The following is a 14,953-nucleotide window of genomic DNA, read 5'->3' on the forward strand; positions in this document are numbered from 1 at the left end:
GGCGGGGCCCCGGGCTTCTCCGCGGGCCTCGCGACTCTGCAGGTCACTTCTTCCGGCCTCCGGGCCGCGGCGGTGAGCGCGCTGGCTTCCACGTCACAGGGGGGTGCTCAAGTTAAGGATGGGGGTTCCGCGCTCAGCGGAGCACGCTGCCGGGGGTCCCAGGCCAGGTCAGGGAGCGCAGGGGTCACAGCGCTAATACCTGGTCGATCCCCGGTGGCTCTTCAATCTGCTTTGCATACGGCTTCAGGGGTCAGTCTGGACACGCAGTATCAGTGCTTGGCATATAAGTTTAGAGTTCAATCTGGACACGCAGTCTCAGTGCTTGGCATATAAGTTTAGAGTTCAATCTGGACACGCAGTCTCAGTGCTTGGCATATAAGTTTCTGTTCTCAGATGTTAGGTGAAGTCTTGTTGGCGCAGATGTATCTGGCGCCCTTAAGGGGTTCTGTTACAGGGGGTAGGGATGGAGAAGGCGACTAGGTCCTTCCTAGTCAGGCTGGGCAGAGGTTCTCTGGGTCCTCCTACTGCTGGGCAAGATCAGTGGGTTTCACAGGGTCCCTCACTCACTTAAGAGGCAGCACCTAAATCCTGTCACTCTCGGAGGCATAAGTTCCTGGCTAGGCCCTACCGCCTACACTCCTGGTGGATTCTTCCAGCTCTGCTTCACCCCACTGGCCAACTCACCACAAAAAGTTCCCTCCCTCACTTAAGTAGCCCTAGGTCAGGTGACCTCTAGCCAAGGCGGCAAAAGAAAAACCACACCTCCCTTCTAGAAGGTTCCAGCACATTCCAGGAGCTTCCCCACTCTACCTATGGGACAAAAAGGTGGGCTGGAGTCGCAACATTGTTGTGGGGTTCCAGCCAGCTCCTGGCAGCTAGGGTGCTACTAGAACAGGCCACTCTGCAGTAGCAGGGGCCTGTGGCAGCCATCTTGGGTGAAGGGAGCACCTGCACCTTAACACTACAAAACGAAAAAATTCAGGGAAAAAGGGCCAAGTCCAACAGCCATCACATCTCTGAGGAGAGTGGGTGAGCTTCAGGCACTAACCATAGAAGAGCCATTTTTGCAAATACACCAAAACAAAGTGGTTCTATGGACTACTCCAAATTTTTACCTAAAGTCATTTCTGCCTTTCATATCAACCAATCTGTTGAGTTGCCTGTGTTCTTCCCTCAACCAGATACAGTGGCTGAAGAACGTGCTCTTCACTCCTCAGATGTAAAAAGAGCATTACTTTACTATATAGAAAGGACAAAACCTTGCAGGAAAACCAAGCAACTTTGTTGCTTTTGCTCCACCACATAAAGGCAATCCAATATCAAAATCAAGTATTGCACGGTGGATAGTTAAGTGCATTCAAATATGCTACATCAAAGCTAAAAGCACATTAACAATTCCCCCTAGAGCGCATTCTACGCGCAAACTGGGGGCTTCTATGGCATTCTTAGGAAATATACCCATAGATGACATCTGCAGAGCTGCAACATGGTCTATACCACACACATTCACAAAATACTATTGTGTAGATGTGTTAGCAAGACAACAAGCTAGTGTGGGCCAGGCAGTTTTACGTACACTATTTCAGACCACTGCAACAGCTACAGGTTATCCACCGCTTGGGGTCCAACTGCTATGTAGTCTATGTACAAGCATATGATCTACAGCTCATATGCCTCGAACGGAAAATGCTACTTACCCAGTATGCATCTGTTCTTGGCATATAGAGCTGTAGAGTTCTATGCGCCCACCCGCCTCCCCGGGTACCTTTACCTGTTGCAGTAATATCTTAATTAAATACTATAAACATGGAAATCTATCTTTACTACTCTTACTAACTCCATCATCAACCTTTACGGCAAAACAATATAAGGATGGAGTCGATGCCCAGGCACACTATCACCGAAAGGAGGAGTCACCTACCTCGTGACTGGAAAGACTTCTTCGAACAAAAACAAAGTGCAAACATCCGGACCCAACACCAGATGGCGATCTGTGCACAAGCATATGACTCTACAGCCCTATATGCCAAGAACACAATGCATACTGGGTAAGTAGCATTTTCCTTTAGAAATTGAGGGGCAACTTGGACCTTGGAGGGACAGTTTGGTCCTCCAGTTCGAGCTGCATATCCTGTATTAGAGGTTTTATGTAAACCTGATATAGTTCTCAGCCTTTAGGTCAGTCAGTATAAATAAGTATATAGATCAATATGGGCCTTTCAAAAAGAAATGTGCCAGGTGTGTCAGGCCTTCGTTTCCTCTATAGTATCACGGTCATGCACATCAGATCTTTTAAGGATCACTGCCCATAACAGCCTAGTTGTGTCCTTTTATAGTGTCTCTTTAGTTGCTGTTTTAGAGGGGAGTCAGGATGTTGTTTCTCCTGTGGGACACATTACACAATCTTGTTTCAAAGAGATAGGAATTACTTGGTTCCTGGGACTGGTGATTTTCTTCCTTTGTGTACTGTGCCTTCTTGCTAAGCTCTCATTTTTGCTCCATCATTGCAGGAGGGGTGAGAACACCAAGCAGTTTCTAAATGATCGAAGCCTGATTGAGGAACAGCGTGCCCGCTACCATGAGTATAGCATGATTGTAGAGGAGGTCCCTATTGAGGAAGGAGCAGGCCAGATGTTCAAGGATGATTACGAGGATGAGTATGATGACACATATGATGGAAACCAGGTTGGAGCTAATGATGCAGATTCAGATGATGAGCTAATTAGTAGAAGGTAAGAGCTCAGGATATGCTGTCAGACCTCAATGCCTCTACTCAAATGTATGCCTCCATTATTTTCTTTTTCTGCCTTACCTTTAGGTAAGACATTGGAATTCATCAAAGCCCCAAAAATATAATTCTGACTTCTTTAAACTCTTACATCAATCACAGGCCAGAGTTTCCGAACAATTTTTAGTATGTTTCAAAAAACATTATAACAGTAGTTTTTATTGCATAATGATTAGTAAGCATGAACTATGTCTTTTGATGAAATCAACATATATACCTCACCATATTAGTATTTGTGCAGAAGTTGTTCTCACACTAAATTCCATCTATTCTGCTTTTATATTTTTTAACTGATTATATGAAGTGCGCACCCCATGACTTCTTACGCCTATGTGATTGCACAAGTTTGTGCATCAGGCCTACTATGTGCTTTTCTGTATTTTACTTACTTAAATCGCTGTGGTGCGGTTTTCTCTGTTCCGGCTGATTGTTTCGCCCTCAGATTGTATTTCGGTTTCAGGACCTGTTCATTAGGGTCTGTATTTTATTCTTTTCTCAGTTACTGTCCTAGGCCACTTCCTTTCTGTGATACCTCTAGATCTGCATATCCTCCTGTCTGCAAGGAAGGCAGCGGTACACATTGGTTCAGTTGAGCTTCATCGCTAAATTGCCTGCCCTAAAATTTCTGCGTGTGTTACCTACGTACTAACGTAGTGAAGCAGAGAGTGCTTCATTAGGAATTAATTGTTTCTAGTATGTGTGACTCTATATCCATGTGCTCTGTATAATCCTGCCATTAAGTGTTGGGCAAAGACATTTGCAAGTTGTTTTTCATTGACGGAATTTCAACTTAAAAGGCTTCTTGTTGCTCCAACCACAGCACACATTGCACCAGGACAAAGCCTTTACCTCCGATTCTTTCCTGCCATCAAGTCTGAATGTTCTAGTGCCAACTCTGGGACCGATGTGAATTTTCGCCAGAACTGTCTGTGCCAGCCATCAAGACTATAACCCCAAAGGCAGAAGAATTTCACCAGACACAGGCTGCCTTCATTGCAAGCCTTTGCAACTTTCAGTACTTAAACAAAACAACTTACCCTGTCAGCAAGCTTGGCTACTCTATTTCGACCATGTGTTGTTTCAAGGAAACAGGATAAAGAATGACTGTCATGGGTAGATTTAAGGAGAGGACTCCTCTCCAATTTTGCCCTAAATGTAATGTAAAATTCCACCAATCCAATGAGCACACTACAAACTGAGAGATAGGACACCTGAAACACCAGACTTGTTCAAACCGAGGACATCATCACCAATGAGGGAGAAGAGCCTGGGCCTTCTGATGTATAGCTGACGTAGGAAGAGAAATTCCCAAGGCGTTGGCCTCCGATGCATAGGAGGTGGAGGAATTGGAACTCCCACTACTCTAAAGCAAAGCACATGCTCAAGGAGAGAGAATACCTACAAGCATCTGTTCCATCTCATGTTGTCTAGGCTCAACCCCCTGGGGTATCACCTCCAAAGCACTCCTGAGGTAGTCTGGCATTGAGCCCTGAGACCATCCTGAAGAGACACCGACCTCTGGATATGGCTCCATGCGCTGATACCGCATAAAATCCTTTCATACCCAGCAAGCCTCTGCTTAAGGTGGACAAGCATCTTCACCCATCCATGCCACCTCAGCTTGAGGTCCCGAGAAGCCAGCCTCGAAGCTGCAATCCGTTTTGAAGCCTACTCCTAAATGTACCATGAAATAGGCTTCGAAACATGCTTTGACTCTGCATTCTGACTCCAGTGCGGGGCTCAATCACACTAGAGTTCCCTAACATACCGGAATCAGGCAACATAGAATATTCATCCATCAGTTCACAGGAAACATCTTGACCACGCTACCTCCTTAGTACCAACCTTGCACTCCTCACATCCCAAAGAAGGGGAAGCTCTGCTTTTGAAGATCCTTAGGCCTTTCCTTTCCCCAAGAAGGTTTGGGACAATACCACCAACTCACCACCACAATCTCCTACCCCTAGGTATCATAGGCGACCACTTTCTTGACCATGTGCCCTCCACCTACTCTGTTACCACAGTCATCCTCTGACTTCGACTTCACTCACTAAGACACTCCCTATGATCCCCTAGACCTCTATTAGGACCATGTCACACTTGGGTAGGGGGAAGACCTTAGGCAGGATTATCGGGTTGACCCTCTAGACGATCCTGACTTAAACCACTCTATCGTTTTAAGTCTGACTGTCCTACTGCCTACCACAGAGTTATACATAGAGTAGCACAGCACCATACAGTGAAACTCCATATCTTAGAGGATTAGGATAATTTTCTTTAGTTTAAAACCTCTCTATGACTGAATGATTTGTCCAATTCTCTAGTGCTGAATCGTGAGGTAAGCTGAAGCTATTTTCTGAAGACCCGCATAAGGAGTGTCTATAGTCTGAGCATAATGCTAAGGTCTGTAAAAACTGTATAACCTCCTCTGCTAAGATACTCAAGGACAAAGAAGCGAAGGCTCCTTTTTAGACTTCAAAAGAGAAAATCCACAGAAACTCCAGTCTCTAGAGAAGAGGGATCTCCGATTCCACCAATGAAAACTCTTAAGAGGAAGAGATCTGTAAAGGAGTTGGGTGAGGAGCAACCAAAGAAAATATCAAAAGAAAAAAGGAGGAGTAGCAGGAGTCCAGACCAGTCCTAGGCAAGGCATACTTCTCCTCAGAGCTCATTCAAAATAAAGAAAACAAGGTCCAAACCCTCTACTTGTTTTGAATATGCCTTCGCTTCTGCTCACATTAAGATACCTATCTCAGATCCCCCTCATAGAGCTCATGCGTCAATGACAAAACCATCCACGAGAAAGCCTATGATACCGTTGACAGCTACACATTGTGTACAACTACCACCAGAATGACTACAACCTCTTCGTCAGTGAGGTCAGTATTAACATTTTCTTTGTTGACAATGAGAATGTCAACGACCGCTCCATCAGCGAAATCGACCAAGGCTGCTCCATCGTCGACATCCTCAACTAATGCTCCTTTGGCGTCATCGTTGATGAACGATCCGTCTACAATTTCTTCATTGGCTAAACCGAGTCTTACAATTAAAGTTACGCATGCCACATCAAGGTCAGGCCCATTGGCGACTATCTTGGATAATAAAATCAGATCGGATCAGACTTCACCAAGTAAGATGTCACCCGTCTTTTGCAAATGGGGGATATTGACTATGATGAGGATGGCTGATCTTTTGGAGCTGCAAGTAGATCATCACAGCTCCTAGTTAAATGCCAGAAGACAGATGAGGAATATGAGCATGATGAAACATCCTGTTCAACTAGAGCTTTTCTCCTTTAGAGACAGACATCAAGCTAAAGCAAATTCCTGTGGGAGGTTCCATGAGAATTATCGTTATGATGAAGCATTTGAGGAGCAGTTACTCCAAGAACCAATGATGCAGGGTCCTATTGCTCATGTCTTAGACCTCCTCTAAATGCTTAATGATTACTATAAATGATTCCCAGAAAGGGGTACTCTGCTGCAACAGCAGCTACAAACGTTGCTATCCTCTGCTGGATATTGATTATGTTCTCCTAGGTTATTGACCCAAACAATCCCTGTCACACAGCAAAGGGTTGTTCCCCAACCAAGAAAGTTGGATCCTAGTACCATTCATAACAACTATGTAGATCAAGGAGATGAAGATAAGCCAGAAGAGGGAGAAATTCTTCAGGACCAGACTACAAATACAAGCAGGGAATAGGACGATTATGTAGCACCAATATCAGCCCCTTCAATGCCCCCAGCAGCAAGTTCACTGCTGGACGACATAAGGGGTTTCCATGCTCTACTAGAAAGGGGTGCAAAATGGTTTGACCTGCCAGTATCTGTACAACACACAGACTGCTTATTTTATGATTTTAAAGAAACAGCAAGGAAAGTAGTGAGACACGTTCCAATAGTTGACTATTTCTGATGGATACATCTCACCTTTTGAATGACCCCCTTGCACAGCATTCCATGGAAACCTTTTTTTTTTCTTTCATAACACTTCCACGTCAACGAGGACTTCACAATGTTACGGCTCCGCTCGCGATTCCGCATGACGTCATCGGAGCCATAAGAAGGCCTTGACGGCGTGCTGACATCGGTTCCCTTTTTTCCACGCCGTTGACGCGTAACTTTTTTTAGGACTCTCCATTTCTTTGTAGTCTACATTGTTACAGTTGTCTGAAAACTGTTTCTGTGCAATGGCTACTCAGAAGAAGCCTGGTTTTAAATCCTGTAGGGTATCTGGGGGCCATATGGCTGTCACAGACCCCAACGAAGATTGCCTTATGTGTTTGTCGTTTGACCAGGACGTCGAGGGATGCTCTTAGTGTCGTCCGATGAATCCCAAGGCCCGCAAAGAGAGGGAAGCAAAGTTGTTCATAGCCCGGGCAAAGAAGGAGAAGAGTTCGGAAGAGGACATAGTCGAGGTTGATGTCGCCGACTCCACACACCTTGCGGTTATCCAAATAAACCCAGAAGAAGTGGCGTCATGTGTCCAAGTGTTGCTCTTCAAAGGACATGTCGCCTAAGTCAGTGTCCCCGTTCCGACGGCGTCATCGGCAGGATGACGTCTTACCTTCTCCTTCACCGCAGGTGTCTCCAGTGCGTTCTCCAACACTGAGGGACTCTCTGACACCCAGGGAAGCGAGTCCTGCGCCTCCGCCCCCCGCATCTACGGCGGCGCAGCCAGAATCTGCTTTACGGCCTCAGCCGGTTGCAGATCAGGCGGTTCCAGATCCGTACCCACTTTCCCGGCTCCAGGGGCGTATCCTTCGCATTTTCTGAATGCAATGTATGGCATGTTTGCCAGGGTGGTTAAACCATCCAGCACGCCTGGTGACCCCGTGGGACCGCTTTCCTTTAATATGGGCGTTCCTCAACATTATGCTCAGGTACCCTTCAATCCTTTCATGCCAATGATTCCGTCTTGGCCTCTCCTGACTTAGAGGTTCTAGATGCGGATCCCGACCCAGGAGGGAAGGATGGAATTTTCTCCAGCGCCGTCGGGCTCCAATCCGGCACAGTCAGACGCTCCTGAAGGGCCTTCATCGACACTGACTCCGAGGTCACCGGGGCCGCATCCGGCGCCGCCAACACCGATTCCGAAGATGTGATCAAGGAGGGAGGCTCAGAGGCTTCTGGAAGACGAGGAATACCAGGAGCAGCAGGAGCAAGCTGAGGAAGGAGAGAAACTGGATCCTATGTATGTTTTTGAAGGGTTTCAAGAAGCCAGTGGTCTGGACACATCACCAGCGTGGGAGCTCTCTTCTCCCAAAGTTCTTCCTTATTAGGAGGTGGCCTCATACCATTCAGTTATAAGGAAGGCATCTGACGTGGATTTGCAGTTGCCCACTGCGGAGGTCAAGTCTAACGTTTTAACAGAGGTGCTTCACTCCCCTTCATCAGTGGTGGAAACTCTGCTTTCGTTCAGCGAAGCCTTGACCGAAGCAATATTGGAGGTTTGGCAGAAGCCAATGTCTGCCTCAGCTATTTCCAGAATGGTGGCAAGGCGTTACAAGGCTGCACCTGGGGATCCAGCATTTGTATCATCACACCCTTCACCTGAAAGCTTGGTGGTTAAAGATTCATGTTCCTCTAAGCAATCCGCAGGTTCCTTTTCCTCCACTCCAGGGGAAAGAGATTCCAAGAAGGTAAAGCAGTCGGCTAAAAAGGTGTTTTCATCGGCCAGCATGGCTTTGAAGTCAACTAATGCCACATGCCTTTTGGGGCGCTACATCCATGCTGCATTGATTAACTCAGCTAAGGAGGTGATTCCTTAGCTGCCAGAGAATGTCCGGGGTCACTTCTCGGTGGTGCTGTTGGACACTCAGGCTGCAACCTGTCAGGTAATCTAGTCCGGGCTCGATACGGCTGACTCCGTTGCCAGGGTGATGGGCTCTTCGGTGGCAACTAGGAGGCATTCCTGGTTGAGAGGATCAGGTTTCTCTCCGGATGTTCAGGCCACGCGGTTAGATCTTCCCTTTGATGGCGCTAGACTCTTTGGGACCAAGGCGCACTCAGCTCTGCAACGGATTAAGGATAGCAGAGCTACAGCTAGATCCTTAGGCTTGCAATCCCATACTTGGGCTTTGGATACCAAAGATTTCGGGGCTTTGGAAAGATGGCTACCTTCTGGGCCTAGCAGCAACAACAGACGAACCTTCTGTACAGATCATACAGTGGGAAGGGTAGAGATCATCTGCAGGGAGCTGTTCGCCAACATGTCTCCTCCTCTCCTGTCCCTCCAACTGGCTCCGCAGGGAAGCCACTCTAGATCCCCATCTTAGAGCATGTTGGAGCCATGGGAGGTCGGTTGTTCCATTTTCTACAAAATTGGAAATCTGTTACGTCAGATCTTTGGGTTTTAAATCTTGTAGAAAATGGGTACACCCTTCCTTTCTGAGAGTTTCCCCCTCCTTTCCCTCCTCGCCAGGGCTGGTGTTTGGAAGACTATCTGTTGCTTCTGCAACAAGAGGTCCTGTCCTTGTTACAGAAAGGTTCGATAGAAGTTGTTCCGGAGCAGGAAAGGGGTTAGGGATGCTACTCCAGGTATTTTGTGATCCCCAAAGAGGACGGGCGATTGAGGCCGAGCCTAGACCTCATGATCTTAAATTTTTATCTCAAGCAGGAGAAGTACAAGATGTTGACTCTAGCTCAGGTTCTTCTGGAACTGCAGCAGAAGGACTAGATGGTGTTGATCGATTTACAGGATGCGTATTTTCTCATTGCCATCCTGAAGTTGCATCTGAAGTATCTCCGTTTTACGGTGGGGTCTCAACATTATCAGTTTGCGGTCCTTCCATCCGGTCTTACATCCGCACCACTGGTCTTCACAAAGGTGATGGCGGTGGTGGCAGTGCATCTCAGAAGGTCAGGGATTCCTGTTTTCACCTATCTGGACGACTGCCTTCTCAGGGCAAAGTCGCAAGAGATGGTGCTTCATCATCTGCAAGTAACAACTCGACTGTTGTTCGACTTGGGTTTTTCGATAAATGTACCCAAATCTCACATGGTGCCCTCTCAGCGCGAGTTGTTCATAGGAGCAGTACTGAATACTAATGCGAGTCATGCTTACCCGCCTCCTCAGAGGATTCTAGACATCTAAGCTAAGATCCCAATGTTTCAAGATGGTGGTCCTGCTCAGTCTGTTTGCTTCTTGCATACTGTTGGTCAACCATGCATGCTGGCACATGGCACTCCAGTGGTGCCTCCGCAGGCAGTGGTTTCAACACAACGGGGATCTCAGAGAGGTGGTCAAAATCTCCAGAGACACTGCAGCGGATCTGTTATGGTGGAGTGTTTCAGGCAACCTGTCTCAAGAGAAGCCGTTACAACCTCTGTCACAGTGATAACAGATGCCTCCACTCTGGGGTGGGGTGCTCATCTGGAGATCAAGGGGCATTGGTCTCCAGAGGAGAGATTGCTTCACATCAATCTTCTGGAATTAAAGGCGATACGTTTGGCTCTCAGGGCCTTTCTTCTCTCCCTTTGTGGTCAGTGTGAGAAGTTGGCCTGGCATATGTTGTTCCTAGTTATAAGGACACCTTGCACCAGTCCAATTCCACTCTTATTGATGATAGGTTTAAGACAACCTTTAAAGAAAGCTATCCTAGTGGTAGCTGTGGAGAGCAGCCTTCAGGCTAAGTCTTGAAGGAGTGTTAAGCTTATTGTTTTACCATAATAACCTCTTGAATAACCAAATGAAAGAGTAGTCCACACAGGTATATATATAAAATATATGTATTTATTCTAGACAGAATCCCACAGTCACTTTATGTGGCTAGTGGCAAAGTTACACTTCAAACAAGCATTCATAAACACAATAAATAGCACAGAAATCAATGGGCCCCAGGGGGGGACCAAACCATATACTAAAATAGTGGTATAAGAACCACGACAGTTCTACAGGCAATGCCTAGGGCATTCAGGATTGCCTGCCCCTTCAGAATCCACCCACAGTCAAGAGGAATGGGACCCACGGGAGACGCGTGCAGTGCAAAGAGCTGCTATCGGGATCGCAATGTTAGCCTATGGAGAATGTCGCGGTTGAATATTTAGAGTTTAAAGACACTTCTAGCAACAGTACAAAGTTAAGGCTTGAGACTTAAGGCTTTGGAGAGCCCACCACCACGGGAGTACCGAAGTACCACTGTTACCTGCCCCAGGGAAGCCGGGTGCATAGGTCGATTCTGGTGTCGGGTCGCGGGCTGATTTTCAATGGAAAAGTAGTCCAAACTGCTGCTAGCTGAAAGCGTCGCTGAAGTCGTGAAGATTGAAGATGTAGGAAATGTAGAGAAGGACCTGAAAGCAGAGGGGACAGAGTCTGGGTCACGGCACAGTGACCAGGGAGCTCACAGGAAGGAGCTCGTGGATGTCGGGTGCTTCAGGTGTGGAAGGTACAGCTGGGCTCTGCAGTCACGGGCTCCGGGAGGCTTCAAGGAAGGTCAGCTTCCGGAGGGCGACTGTCCCACGTCGGATGAGGGTCGCTGCGGTGTTAGTGTCCCGATTGGATCCACTAAGCATTGGCAACCGCAACCCACGCAAGATGTACAAGGCAGCTGCTGGTGCAGACCCACGAGGCCTGGAGCAACCAGGGGAACTCTTGGAAAGGTAGATTGTCCTCCGTCAGGGCCCACAAGTCGAGAGACAAGGGACCGCGGAAGGCAGCAAAATGGAGTGCGTAAAAGGGCTCCCACGGGCCACCGGAGCGGACTAGGGAGCTGAGCTTTGGCACGGATGCTGCTTGAAGGTTGGCTCAGAAATGGGCCAAAGCACAACTTCCCCACTGGTCGGGGTCGGGTGCTATGCAAGAGGTGGCCGGGGTCTCGGGGTATGCAGGGATCTCGGCACCCACGTGGTCCACGGTGCTCAGACTTGCTGGGCACGCTCACAGGACTCTGGGATGCACTGGAGACCCACCTCAAGGTTGATGGAAGGCGTCGAAGTTCGTGAGAGCAGCGAAGTTCCAACCGGGTATCTTGCAGTCTTTTAGGTGCCTGCCAAGCAGGGGGATAACTCCTTTATCCCAAGGGAGATTTCTTCAGTCAGCTGGGCAGCAGCTCGTCGAAGGTCAGTTCTGTTAAGTTCTGGACGAATCTGAGGCTCTGGGGCAAAGTTATTCCCATATATCCCCAAGATTAGGGGATGGTCCCAAATAGAGCCTACCAATCAGAGTAGAGGCGGGAAAGGGTGGCTACACCCACTCCCCTTTGTGTGTTTCCCGCCTGGGCGAGGGGCAGGATGCCCCTGAACCGGTTCCAGGCAGTGTATGCAGAATTGGAGCTCTGCAGCTGCCTACGTGCAACTCTGAAAGGACATTTGGTGCACCCACCCTGTTCCAATCCACATATCCTGTCTGGGGAGGTGCTGGCACCTCCCTGCCACAGGAGCCCTATTGTCCAGATGGCGAGGCTGGGGTTTTCCCCAGCAACAGCCAGCCAGAGTCGTGTAGGTGGCGGACAGTAGCCATTTTGTGGTACATGTGCACTTTTAAATTGGTGTCTAAATTCTACCGCTTTTCCCATATCACCCTCCTAGCAAGGGGGAATCGTACCCTCATGCCCATGGCTGGACTGGGGGTATGATTCCTTCATGTTTGACACCAAACACGATATGGTTCTGTGTAGCCATTCCCAAGTTACAGCGATGACGCGATAACTTATAATGCGGTTAAGAGTATATGGTAGGGCTACACTACAAACAACCCAGTAACGATTTTACGAAGGTTGCAGAGTGGTCCTACTCACGTAGGGGTCCCCCCTCACACATACCTCAGCACCCAGCCCTGTAGGATTCTTACCATATTGGATTACCAGGGCCTGCCATAGGGGTGACCTATGAGAGTATATGTGTTGTAATGGTATGGGATATAGGGTACCTACATCCCTGTAAGGGGTGCTAGCACCACCTTACCCAGACTACAGTAGTGGTCTGGTGGTGTCAGTTTGGGTGGCTGTCCCAGGGTGGCACAATAAGTGCTGCAGCCCTGGTAGGCCTACTGGGGGACCCATGCCCTGGGTACCTAGGGTACCATCTACAAGGGACTGGTAGGGCATGCCCAGCATCCAATTAGGTTTGTACCTAAAGTACTTACATCAGTTTTAGGGAGAAAGCAGATAGGCTGGGGTCCTGGATAGCAGGATCCCAGCCAGACTAGTTAAAAACCACTCAAATACCAGGCAAAAAGTTGGGGGCAACCATTAGTCAGATTCCACTCTCCTACAGTCAGTCTGTTCTGGGTTTGACGGACAACTCCCTGTTTGCTGATGTACCACATTGCAGTAGTGGAGTAGGGTCGTATCGTCTCTGCAGAGAGGCTCTGCGACTCTGGTCCTGGGCTCTGGACCATCAGATTTGTGTAATTGCAAATCATCTGGCCGGGTGCTAAATGTTTGTGCGGACAGTCTCAGTCGGCAATTCTCGGCTGATCACGAGTGGCATCTTCATCCAGAGGTGGTCCATCACATTTTCAGGATGTGGGGATTTCCTCACATGGACTTGGATGCCACTCATGAGAACTCACACTGCCCATCATTCTGCAGTCTCAAGTATCTGATGCAGGGAGCGTTGGGGGACGCATCTCAGTTAGATTGGGGCTCTCAGCTTCTTTACGGATTCTCTCCCATACCCTTGATTCCTCAGATTCTGAGGAAGATTCGCCAAGACTAGGCCCAAGTCATATTGATCGCCCCAGATTGGCCAAGAAGGGTGTGGCACACAGACCTCCTTTACCTCTCATTGCACCGTCTGCTCCATCTCCCTCTCACGGCAGACCTCCTCACGTAGCAACTGTAGTTCTTTCTCACTCCCACCGGATATGGTGGATGTTATTTTATCGGCCAGAAGACACTCCACCAAATCTGTCTATTCTGGTGAGGGGTCCAAGTTTGTTAAATGGTGTGGAGAGAGATAAATTGATCCCTTGCAGGCCCATTTATGTGATATTCTGAGTTTTGCTCTTTCCTTGGCTCAACAGGGTTGTGCTGTAGCAGCTGTTAAGGTCTACTTGTCTGCCTTTCTTCGCTTACCAGACCAGCCCTCTGTGTTTAAGTCTCCTATAGTAATGAGATTCATTAAAGGTCTCACTAACCGGTTTTCTCCCACTCCATTGATTATGCTTCAGTGGGATTTAAATTTAGTTCTTACCTTCCTGATAGTGTCCCCTTTTGAGCCTCTACATAGTTGTCCGTTGAGGTTCCTGTCATTCAAGACAATTATTCTAGTCGCAAATACATAGGAGGGTTAGTGAGCTACCGGCTCTAAATTCTAAGCCTCCTTTCACCTCTATTTGCGACTGAAAGGATTAGGGCCAGAGCGTCTTCCCTGCCTAAGGTGGTTAGTCCTTTCCAACTAGGGCAATCTATCACTCTACCCACTTTTTATCCTCTCCCTCACCTCTCTAAGGAGGAGGAGAGTCTTCACTGCCTGGATCTCAAGAGGGCGGTCAGCTTCTACTTGGACAGGTCTAAAGACTTCAGGCGGAATGACCAACTCTTCGTTGGACACATTGGAAAATGAAATGTATGGCTGTCCACAAGCAAACGCTGTCCAGGTGGATCATCTTCTGCATCAAGATCTGCTACGCCTTGGCCAAGAAGGAGCCTCCCGAAGGTATTTGAGCTCATTCCACTAGAGTTAAGTCATCTTCTTCAGTTTTGGCTAGAGGTGTCCCTGTTGTAGACCTCTGCAAGGTGGCAGCTTGGGCCTCCCTCCACACTTTTGGGAAGCATTACTGCTTAGATACGGAGGTGAGGAGGGATGGACACTTTGTACGTTCTGTGCTGCAGGATTTTTGGTATAGGTAGGCAGATACCCTGCTCCGGGAGTGGAACAAGTTACTTACCTTCTGTAACGCTTTTTCTGGTGGATACAGTATCTGCCAGTGGATTCCTCACTGACCCACCCGCCTCCCCATTATCTACCTACTAATAAAATAATTTTTGGGTATGACATTTTTGTATTTCGTTGCCATTCGGAATGATAGGATGCTTGTTGCTAGGAAATGTCTATATTTTAGAATTTTCTGTGTCGAGGGCGGAGGGCAGGGCAGATGTGGAGCAAGCATGGGTGCATTAATGGGGTGCACCGTTGAAGGGTCTTCAAGCACTGTCCATATGGGGAAACGCTTCATACAGCATACATGCATTAATAGGGGCGCACTGCTAAAGGG

General features: G+C 48.1%; 1 protein-coding gene across 1 annotated transcript in view; it reads left to right on the forward strand.

The window, feature by feature from the left end:
• Window positions 1-14,953, forward strand: part of ASCC2 (activating signal cointegrator 1 complex subunit 2) — a 482,405-nt gene that overhangs the window by 373,996 nt on the left and 93,456 nt on the right. The window contains exon 15 of the mRNA XM_085636044.1: window positions 2,511-2,732. Coding sequence (XP_085492170.1) covers window positions 2,511-2,732 — 222 coding nt within the window. The remainder of the gene's footprint in view (window positions 1-2,510; window positions 2,733-14,953) is intronic.

Source organism: Triturus cristatus, chromosome 11 (assembly GCF_964204655.1).
Source record: "Triturus cristatus chromosome 11, aTriCri1.1, whole genome shotgun sequence".
Lineage (NCBI taxonomy): Eukaryota > Metazoa > Chordata > Amphibia > Caudata > Salamandridae > Triturus > Triturus cristatus.